The sequence below is a fragment of the Wasmannia auropunctata genome, unplaced genomic scaffold (assembly GCF_000956235.1).
Source record: "Wasmannia auropunctata unplaced genomic scaffold, wasmannia.A_1.0 LD336002.1, whole genome shotgun sequence".
Taxonomy (NCBI): Eukaryota; Metazoa; Arthropoda; class Insecta; order Hymenoptera; family Formicidae; genus Wasmannia; species Wasmannia auropunctata.
The window spans coordinates 220,914-231,082 of NW_012026888.1; the positions used below are offsets into that span (position 1 = coordinate 220,914).

A 10,169-nucleotide genomic window follows, 5' to 3' on the forward strand; every position below is an offset into this window, starting at 1 on the left:
AAAAACTAAAAAAAATAATATTCCTCGAAAAAAACTATTGTATCAAATTAAACAAATAAAATCCAAGTTGTATTATTTTCAATGTATACGTACACGGAGAGAATTTTTTTTTTAAATTTACCATGAAAATTATGTTAATTGTGAGACAATATAGTATTTAGGTAAATTTTACTGTGCACTACAATAAATTTTACTGCGAAATCTTATTGTAGTGCACAGTAAAATTTGCCTAAATACTATATTGTCTCATAATTAACATGATTTGCAGGGTAAATTTAAAAAAAATTCTCTCCGTGTACTTTAAACACTACTATACTGTTGCATTATACATTATATGAATATATACGTTGATACTATATAGTATCAAATGTCATGTCGGCTCAAACACTAAATTAAAGAAGAATAAAAGAAAACACACACCATATTTAAGATATATACATTGTGCGTAATAGTGTATGCATTGTCTTTAACATATTTCTTACATTCATATGCATATATAATATCTTCCTCTACCTATATGAAAAATATCTTTTTAATATTAGACTTCAATATTTACTGAGGAAGTCTCCTGCATTCATCTGCTTTATGAACAAACCATTGCTTCAAAAAGAAATATTTTTCATTGTTAGGAGCTTCTTCACTGTAATTTACAACGTTCTTGGCCAATGGCATCCAGTAAAATTTATACATGCACTTATTATGATCTTTAGTGACAATTCTTTTGACATTGTCCAGGAATATCTTGCAAAATATTTTGCACTTGTTTGTATCAAAAGGTTCCTGCAATATAATTTAACATCAATATATCTTTAATTATGACGTAAGGAAAAAGAAGTGATTGAGATTTTTTAAACAGAACTATTTACCGCTGAAAGCTGTGGTAATTCATATGATGAATATTCTCTTATCTTTTTCACTATGTTAAATTTGTTTTTTAATCCACATATAGTTCTATTTATTTGTGGGAAATAATTCTGACTCCAACACATTGATATTCTTTCACGGGAAATTTTACCGTTTATATTTCCATCTTTGTTACACATTGGAAATGTTTTCAACTCAATTAATTCAAATTTATCAAGCTTATCAATAAGTGTATTCGTTATTTTAAAAGGTTGTCGAGAGGAAATGCCATCTATTTCTGCCCCATATAATACTGAATGGTTATCAAAGTTTGTTTCGAACATGCAATGAAATGCTTCACGTGTATTAAGAATTACTGATGTATCCGGTTCATGTAATGGATGATCTAACAAAAAGTTTATTTAATTGAATTAATTATATAAATTTAAGAAATAATCCATTTTGTTATATATATTTAAAGTAAAAATAATACATGATCAAATTTTCATAATATAAAATACCTGCTACCATATACTGTTCAAACTTAAATCCCAGTGAAGAAATTTGTTTTTCTGACGTTGTTGCGTTAACGTGATCATGTTCTTTTTCATCCGTATAAAATTCACATAAATATATTGTACCACGGTATTTACTGGCACAAATAATCCATCCGGTTCTTTCAATATATGGACTAGATAATATTGTCTTTATTGTCCCACGAGAACAAATGAAATCAATATCCAACCTATAATCAATATTATTTTCCTAATTAGAATAAGTGCTACATAAAATTGTAAATATAATTTGTTTAGGTTTAATGTATACGTACTAACTAGGTTATCATCGTTTGTAAACTATCGAAATAGCAGAATGAAAAAAATAGGGTAACTGATACGTCGCGCTAGAATTTACGCCGCAAAGTCAGAAAAATTAAATAGTAGTGAAAGTAAACTGCACGCAACCATCTCTTATATATCTTTGTATTATATTAGTATTGTGATTTCAGTTTTTTACTGTTAATATTAACGAAATTGTGAGTTGAATCGATTTCTCAATGTAAGCGCAACTGCGTACGTACTATTATACACTTTATGTAAAATGAATACAGTAGAGATTGTAAAAAACTTATTAATGGTTATTTCGTATATAAATATAAAGAGACAGAAAGATGGCGTATAGCAAAATATATAAATGTTTAGTTTTGTATTTTTTTTAAACTGATGTCTAGTATATCCCACCTATTTATAGCATATACGGCATTTTTAACGTATGCGATTTATGTCGTCGATTTTACGCTTGTGCAGAGCATACAAAGAACATGTAGCTATCTGCATGTATTGACTTCTTAAATGCAAGCTATTATTCGTATATGTATATAACTTATATATACACACACATAAGAATAATATCTTGCATTTATTTATTAATAAAGCAGTTAACATATGCAGATATCAGTAGACATGCAAGTACGTGCACTTTATATACTTTGCGCAAGCACAAAATCGGCAATATATATTATAATTCGTATTCTCTAATAAAACTTTGAATAAACACATTTTACAAGTTACTGTGTCATGTTACATCTTATTTATAGGCATATATTATTTGTAAATTTTATGATCCGTATCCCACCCCTAATAGGATATACGACAAAAATGCAAAAGTTTTTAAAAGTTTTTTTTTTCTAAATATAACAAATAAATATTTCGAATTGTTAATTTTTTTATAGTAGTAAACGGTGTAAAGTTTTTATTAATAGTTTATTTATTTAAACATAATAAATAATACTTAAGAAATTTTATAAGATAGATACAGCGTACAGCCGGAGTTACCTTATAATCACGTCTCTTTTAATCTACTAGATCAAAATAATTAGTACATTCGTTTTTAATTCCATTCTGTTATTTATTATAAATAATACAAAATTGTATATTTAAATAATGTATTGTGCACACACAAGTTTATAGTTAAATGATAATAATTTTTCAACATACCAACGTTTGTCCTGTACTGATAGTGGTTTCTCAAGTCGATTAAAATTATCCGAAATCCATCTTAATATATTATCCAATTTTACATACGAAGTAGATTTGAGAATCGTAGATTCATAATTTTTATTGAGATCGAAATGCACATTAGGATTGAAAGGAGGAATGTAATACTTTAATTGTGATAGGTCGTCTTGATATTTCTTATTACCGTCGATACTAAAATGACCGACCAACTTGGTCGTTAATGTTATATCACTCTCGGGAAAATTTTCAAAATCAATTTTAAACGACATCGTGGCTCATTTATTATTTTCACGGTAACACAAAATCCTATTCTGCTCTTCTACAAAAGCTCTACAAAAGCCGACTGTTCAATTCTTATGTGATGACACTATACGTGTTGCCTAGGTAACACCTACGTTGAAAGGACGACAAATAATGTCCTTGACATTATTTGTCACTTTAATTGCTTTTCCTTAGAGCTTTAATAAGCATACAAAATTCCTAAAATTATGTGAACATTATTACAAATTAAAATAATAATATAGTCCGTAGTATTAGTTTAAATCCGAAATAAGTTTGAAATAATAAAAACGGTTTTAAATAAGTTTAATAAAAAAAATTAAAAAGTGTAATTAATTTAAAAGACAAAAGAAATTACATTGCATTCACTAAATGGTCGATTGTTTCCGTAAAATGTTGCTCATATCAGTACGTCATTATAAGCAGGCTAATTAGAAAAAAATTTCCCGTAATTACTAAAATAAAAGACAAAGTTGAGCTTTGTGTAAAATAAATAAATTTAAAGGACAGCTCTCTGAAATATCGGGACAGCTATCGGGACTATTTTTTACAATAAAGAACATGTAGTCACCATAGTTATATGTCCACTTTATATAATTAATATTATTAATTAATATATTTCTTAAATACCTGTTAGAGCTTATGGATCAAAGGGAATGTATTGCCGGCCTTTCTTATGAAAAGTATGTATTTCGTTCTTCCTAACGTGCGCTCATTTATGCGACGACAGAGAGAATGGCGACGATAACGATAATGGATCATTCCATTGAAGTGATCTATCCTTTATCTTTGTTCAACATTCAGTGAACACAAGGATAAATGATACATCAGTGTGCAGTGATGAGAGATGAGGGATCTCCCCGCGAAATCTTTCATATGAACATTTTTTATATGCATACGTCACTGACCACGTGACCATCATCATCAAAGGCTGCGTTCGAAAACATCATCGAGTGTCCCCGTATATGGCCGTATATCATTTTATCCTTGTTCAATTTGGTGAACAAAAAGGATAAAATGATACACGGAGACACTCGAGTGATGTTTTCGAACGCAGCCGCAGACTTTCTAGTAATTTACTAAAACGGGAGCAATTCAGCAAAAGCATGCATCGTGTGCCGTACTGTCGCTAGCTTTCAGAAGTCTTGGAGGAAGATTTTGTATCTCTTATAACGTAATCAAGAAGTTGAACATTTAATTCCCTTCATCCAAGGGGTACTCCTAAAAAAAAGCTTTTATACTTGGTATGTATACGAATTTATATGCTATAACCATACGAATGATTAAAACAAATTGAAAGTATCTTAACCTTAACCTTCACCAACTAGGAAAATAAACAAAGAAAACATTTCACACTTTAGATAGATTGAAGCAAGTTTAAGGTCTAATTGTCTTCGTTAATCAAAGTTAATCAAAATAAATAAAAAAATTTTTTACAGCTGATCGAGAAAGAGACAGAGAGAGGGATAATATATATTGTTTTGTAAAGAACAAAATATAAATTCGACAAATATGACAACACGAGAGATCTTGACCATTCAATTGGGCCATTATTCGAATTTTATCGGCACGCATTGGTGGAATCTGCAGGTATCGATGGCTATAATGTTTTGATGAGCCTCGACATACGAGAAGCTCCAGAGCTGCGTTCCGTTTCACGCATGATACGCACGATGTATCATTTTATCCTTTCAACATTCAGTGAACAACAAGAATAAAATGATGCATCATGCATGAAACGGACCACAGTCTGTGTATAAAGATCATTGTATACCTATATCACAAGATTCTTGTTTTGCAGGAGTGTAACTTCACGTACGATCCGAAAAAACCATCCGAGATAAATCATGATGTACTATACAAAGAAGGAGAAAACATGCGAGTAAGTATAATTGTAAAAGTAAAGATTGTTTTAAATATGTTTTGCTGCCTCTATAGATAGGTAACAGAAATGTATTTAGACGGCATTAGAAATGTTGTAATCTTCCAAAAGATTTGTTTGTATAGCAATTTTATTCCCAGGATTAGAATTATAAGAATACAAAGTCATATTTAATGTACTTGGAATCATTTTTTGGAGTATTAACATTTTTATATATACAATTTGATCAAATAACGAAGGATTCCTAAAACATTTTATCAAAAATGCAAATTGCAATATTTTGTTCAATAAAAAAAATAGGAATTTTTTAAATGAACGTAACCTTTATATTTATATTTAAAATATATGAAGTAAATGCAAAGAAATCAGTAATGGAGATGTCATGTATCATATTTTTTTTATAATTTACTCCATATAATTTTAAATAAATTATTAGAATTATAAAATTCATTTCATCGCATGTCTGAGAAGCTATATTATTAATATACATATTCTGATATTATAAAATGGTAATTACTACTGGACAGTTGTGTTTCAGAAACAAGTTACGTTTACGCCAAGATTACTGACAGCAGATTTAAAGGGAGCGTTAGGCTACCTGAACGAACAAGGTTCTTTATACGATGCAGAATCTTCAAATGATGAGCTGCTATGGGATAGCACAAAATTGGAAATTACGAATGCCGAGCCTAGTCCTAGATCACCTTTTGTTCAAAATTTGAATGAATCTGATAAAACCGTGGATTCGGAAATTTACAACTTCGAAAGCGACGTGAAGTCATGGGTCGATTATCTTGTACCGCAATTCCATCCAAGAACAGTAACGGTTGTCAAACAGTACTCACACAATTGTACGCAACGGCCATTCAATATATTTACGTATGGCCGTGACTTATGGCTTACGGAACAATTCTCCGACAATTTTGCGGACAGGATACGATTATACGTAGAAGAGTGTGACTTAATGCAAGGAATTCAGGTACATATTTATATATTGTTTCGCAACATTTTTTATTTATTATTAAAACAATTGTGTCGTTACTAATGTAATATCTAAAAAAAAAAAATAGGTGCTTATGGATTCTACGGATGGCTTTGCTGGTCTTGGAGCGTCTTGCGTTCAGCACTTACGTGATGAGTATGGAAAGAGTATCTTGGCATTTCCATGCCTGGACTTTAACGATGCTGAGCCCAGTGCGTCGGACTTGGTTAAAGTTGTCAATACAGCATTATGCTGGCAGCATATCGGAGAGAATTCGTCGCTTTTTAGTCCGCTTTCCTGCGGTCAAGTCGGTTGGCCATTCGCGGCCGATTCACGTAAATTCGAGAACATAACGTACAGTCCAGAGCTGAGGTATCACAGCAGCGCGATATTAGCGACTGCTTTAGACACATTGAGCTTAAGATACAGAACTAAGAAGTATCCGGGCGCCAGCTTGTCCGATTTGTGTGCCGATCTGAACAAGCTGGGCCGCAAAGCCGCGGCAACCAGTCTGAGCCTGCCGTTTCCCATGAAGATGAAGATGGATTTGATAGACGTGCTGGACGAATTCGAAGGGTCTCTGTGGACGAGCTTGACACCGAGCTGCGACATATCGATGGATAATAATATGCAGAGTATAGCGTTACGGGGAATTCCCGAGGACCGGATAAAGCGACCCGTTCACGAAGCTAGCAAACAAATGTCCAAACCGGCGTACAGATGCTCCAGCGTACACGAAATGATGACGATGTATCTAGCGTGTACGTGTCACGCGTCGGCTACGTATTTATCCAACATTGAGGCACCGCTGAAAATCACTTTACCGTATCCAAAGATTTTCAATAATAATGTAACCAAGGATGGAAATATCGCCGGCTGGCCCGTAGGAACCGGTACGTCTTTTCTCATAAGTACGAAAAACAGCGTTGTGATTAAATAGTGATAAATAACTGCATTCGCTTTCTCTTTCAGATGTAAACTCGGTTGCGGTAATGGCTGGAATGCACAGTGGCAGTTATGTCGCAACGATGTACGAATCTCTACTTAAGCAAACCAAAAGGATAAGAAGTATCAAAAAATTTCATGCCTTTACGGATTCCGGACTCGAGGAAGACGAATTTACGGAATGTATTCATAATTTAGTTGATTGTAAAGAGGCGTATGAAGATTATTACATCTAAGGAATTATTAAATTTATGAATGGGATATTATAATTTTAATAATTCTAATATTTATTATATATATATATATATATATATATATATTTTGTGATTACATTTGCGATGTTTTTTGTACGATAAAATCTTTTGTAATAGAGTTATGAGAACGCTTATAGATCTAGTTTGTACGATTAAGATTGAAAAATATAACGTTCTTCTACAATTGTATAAATGCGATTAATATATAATTAACCCTCTGTAACGCCATACTTCAAATTATCTCGCACACAGACTTTATATTTTTTAAGTCTCAATTTTTAATCAATTTCCAATTTGATTATAATTTTTTATCATAAATAAAGTCTAGTTATAGAGGATTAAATATGAGAGAGTTTACATGTTAATATTAAGAGAAAAGAATTATTGCTGTTCATAATTAGCAAAGTATATAAGTAGGTCATAGTTTCTCGTAAATTTAAGATCGAAACGTCCCTGACGTTGGGAGTGGCGAGACACACCCTAGTTATTAGATTGCACGATTTCGTATCGGACATCGGGGATGTGAAAACTCAGTTCTCGCTGTTCTTTCGCAAATGTAACAGCCTTTCTGAATCCGGTTTAAAAAGTTTTTAAATTTTTATCCAAATTTATTTTTTTATTATATTTTTCTGTTAAAAGAAAAAAATTAATAAAAAATTGTCTCTTAAGTAAAAAAAAAATAATATTTTGGAATTCATTATAACAATATATAAAAAAAAGAATTAATAAGAGAGCGATGGGAAATAAAGTGGCGACATTTACCGAAGAACAACTCGAAGATTATCAAGATTGTACCTTTTTCACACGCAAAGAAATCTTGAGGTAGTATCTTCGTTTGCATTTTTTTACTTTATTGAAATTTCTTTCATTTTTTACAGAATATTTAAGAGATTTCGAGAAATAGGAGATCCTGGAATGATACCACGTACCATGACGCCGCAAGAAGCATCGTCTCTTCGATTACCCCTGTCGTATTTGGCCCGTATTCCCGAACTAAAGGTTTATTTCAAATATTAAAATAATTTTGAACACAAAAATTTGATATAAGTTTCATATATATATATATATATATATATATATATATATACAAAATGTAAAATAAAATTTTAATAACATACATTATATATAACGTGTATTAAAAATTTTATTTTATAGACATCTCTATTCTTTGGAAAGATATAATCTATATAATTATTTTAAATTAATGTATCGGTATAATTTTATTTTACTTTAAATTATGTATGTACAAATTATTTTAAGCATACAACCTTATATTTATGACAACTTTATTATTATTTATTACGTATGGAAAGCTATATGAATATTTTTATGCCTTTATTTTATAATTTTGCTTGCTAAAAATGAATATATATTTAGATATAAAATTTTTTAAACTTATATTCTAGTTCAACAATTATTACGTTATTAATACTTGAATTTTTATAATAAACCTATAAATGATATTTAAACTTATCTTACATTTTGGCTAAAAATAAATATAATTTTCCATTTTCTTGATTTCTTTACTAACTAGATATTTTCTGATTTTTTTTTTTTTTTTGAAGGAAAATCCATTTAGAGAACGGATCTCAGAAGTTTTTACGCGACGCCAGGATTCAGGACAATCAACGTCCCTCTCCGAAGGAATCTGTTTCGAGGAATTTCTCGAGATGTTGTCCGTGTTCTCTGAACAAGCACCGCGGGATTTGAAAGTCTTTTACGCCTTCAAAATTTACGGTACGGACCACCAGGTGAACCAGACGAGCGGACAGACGGACGGACGGACGGACGGACGTACGGATCGTGAGAGAGCGTGGAGGTCGACCTCGCTGTACCTATAGTTGTTCCATGGGATGAGGAGTACATACGGCGCTCAGACACGACATCCACGATGCACGAGAATATTTGCACGGAACAACCGATCGATTTTGCCGCGGTGCAGCGTTATAATTATACCCTCGTCCGAGAGCGGGGTGTTTTTCCTTCGCCGTAGATTACGCGTTTTTATCTCGTTACCCATTCTAACTCCCATAAATATTTTACGATTAGGCTTAAGTGAAAGAGCGCATTATTCTCGATACAGAGAGAAAAGAAGAGAAAACGGCGCGTGATCCGTTTGTCTTCGCTTAGACAATAATTCCGACGAACGTTCGTATTGCTCGCATCTATCAATTTGTAATCTTCCGCGAACAGATTTCGACGAGGACGGGGTGTTGGGTCTGGGCGATTTGGAGCGCACCTGTCGGCAACTGACTCGAGGTGGGCTAAGTGCCGAAGAGGTGGCTACCGTGTGTCGAAAAATTTTGGAGGAGAGCGACATAGACGGCGACGGGGCTCTGTCCTACCTCGAGTTCGAGCACGTTGTAACCAGATCTTCCGATTTCATGGCGACTTTCCACATAAGAATATGAATATTGCACAATCGATCAATATTGAAATTAGATGTAAAAGTATGTGATGCAATTATGTATGCGTTTTAAACGAATACATTAATTATTAATAACCGAATCTTAACAGTCGGATTAATTTTCCAAATTATTTGTTAATTTGATTTTAAAATGTTTGACATATAGTGGGGAAAAAATTGAATTAGAATAAAATAGAGAATGAATCCTATAAATACTTCTAAATGCTTCTCTAAGTACTTCTCTAAGACGAAGCGAAGAGTTGAGCTTTCATATTATAGCTTCAGATCTATAATTGTCGACAAATGAAGTGACGTATATAAAAAGTGGGCTGAACAATAAAAGGAAAAACCGGTGTGTGATTTGAAAATTACACCGCGCAACGGAGGATTAACAAATACCTGTGAGATTATGAGCTCGAAAATTATCTCTCTTCCGTTTCATTTCAGTTCGCGCTTCATACGATGTAATTAATGCCCATTTGCTCATTTTTACTTTACTTTAATGAAGATTGCCGTGCTTTTTAGCCGTGCCTTTCAATACGTCGAGTTTACGTCCATAGTC

General features: G+C 32.2%; 3 protein-coding genes across 5 annotated transcripts; 2 read left to right on the forward strand and 1 right to left on the reverse strand.

Moving 5' to 3' along the window:
• Positions 1-237: 237 nt before the first annotated feature.
• LOC105453142 (decapping and exoribonuclease protein-like) lies at positions 238-3,909 on the reverse strand. Of its 3 annotated transcripts, none has more exons than XM_011694868.1 (6): positions 3,768-3,909; positions 3,496-3,564; positions 2,838-3,338; positions 1,365-1,588; positions 867-1,249; positions 238-780 (listed from the first exon to the last, which is right to left on the reverse strand). In XM_011694868.1, the coding sequence occupies exons 3-6, from the start codon at positions 3,125-3,127 to the stop codon at positions 553-555; spliced, it is 1,125 nt and encodes a 374-aa protein (XP_011693170.1). In that variant the 5' UTR covers positions 3,128-3,338; positions 3,496-3,564; positions 3,768-3,909; the 3' UTR covers positions 238-552. The 3 variants fall into 3 exon arrangements, with proteins under 3 accessions (XP_011693170.1, XP_011693168.1, XP_011693169.1); XM_011694866.1 differs by having other exon boundaries at positions 3,496-3,592; XM_011694867.1 differs by lacking the exon at positions 3,496-3,564.
• Positions 3,910-4,115: 206 nt separating this feature from the next.
• On the forward strand, positions 4,116-7,207 carry LOC105453140 (protein misato). The gene is made up of 6 exons (XM_011694865.1): positions 4,116-4,381; positions 4,577-4,727; positions 4,939-5,019; positions 5,558-5,998; positions 6,090-6,894; positions 6,974-7,207. The coding sequence occupies exons 2-6, from the start codon at positions 4,650-4,652 to the stop codon at positions 7,180-7,182; spliced, it is 1,614 nt and encodes a 537-aa protein (XP_011693167.1). The 5' UTR covers positions 4,116-4,381; positions 4,577-4,649; the 3' UTR covers positions 7,183-7,207.
• Positions 7,208-7,857: 650 nt separating this feature from the next.
• Positions 7,858-9,709, forward strand: LOC105453139 (calcium and integrin-binding family member 3-like). The gene is made up of 4 exons (XM_011694864.1): positions 7,858-8,022; positions 8,079-8,199; positions 8,766-8,937; positions 9,394-9,709. Exons 1-4 carry the CDS (start codon positions 7,937-7,939, stop codon positions 9,609-9,611), a joined length of 597 nt encoding a protein of 198 aa, XP_011693166.1. The 5' UTR covers positions 7,858-7,936; the 3' UTR covers positions 9,612-9,709.
• The last annotated feature ends 460 nt before the right edge of the window (positions 9,710-10,169 follow it).

Bases quoted from the DNA above. Each gene is read 5' to 3' on its own strand.
- LOC105453142 (XM_011694867.1), bottom strand. From the start codon at position 3,127: ATGTCGTTTAAAATTGATTTTGAAAATTTTCCCGAGAGTGATATAACA. The intron at 1,589-2,837 runs GTATGTTGAAAA...TATTGATTATAG, and splicing joins TCAGTACAGGACAAACGTTG to GTTGGATATTGATTTCATTT. The intron at 781-866 runs GTAAATAGTTCT...ATTATATTGCAG, and splicing joins AATTACCACAGCTTTCAGCG to GAACCTTTTGATACAAACAA.
- LOC105453139 (XM_011694864.1), top strand. From the start codon at position 7,937: ATGGGAAATAAAGTGGCGACATTTACCGAAGAACAACTCGAAGATTAT. The intron at 8,200-8,765 runs GTTTATTTCAAA...TTTTTTTTGAAG, and splicing joins CCCGTATTCCCGAACTAAAG to GAAAATCCATTTAGAGAACG. The intron at 8,938-9,393 runs GTACGGACCACC...TTCCGCGAACAG, and splicing joins TTACGCCTTCAAAATTTACG to ATTTCGACGAGGACGGGGTG.
- LOC105453140 (XM_011694865.1), top strand. From the start codon at position 4,650: ATGACAACACGAGAGATCTTGACCATTCAATTGGGCCATTATTCGAAT. The intron at 4,728-4,938 runs GTATCGATGGCT...CTTGTTTTGCAG, and splicing joins CGCATTGGTGGAATCTGCAG to GAGTGTAACTTCACGTACGA. The intron at 6,895-6,973 runs GTACGTCTTTTC...TTTCTCTTTCAG, and splicing joins CGGCTGGCCCGTAGGAACCG to ATGTAAACTCGGTTGCGGTA.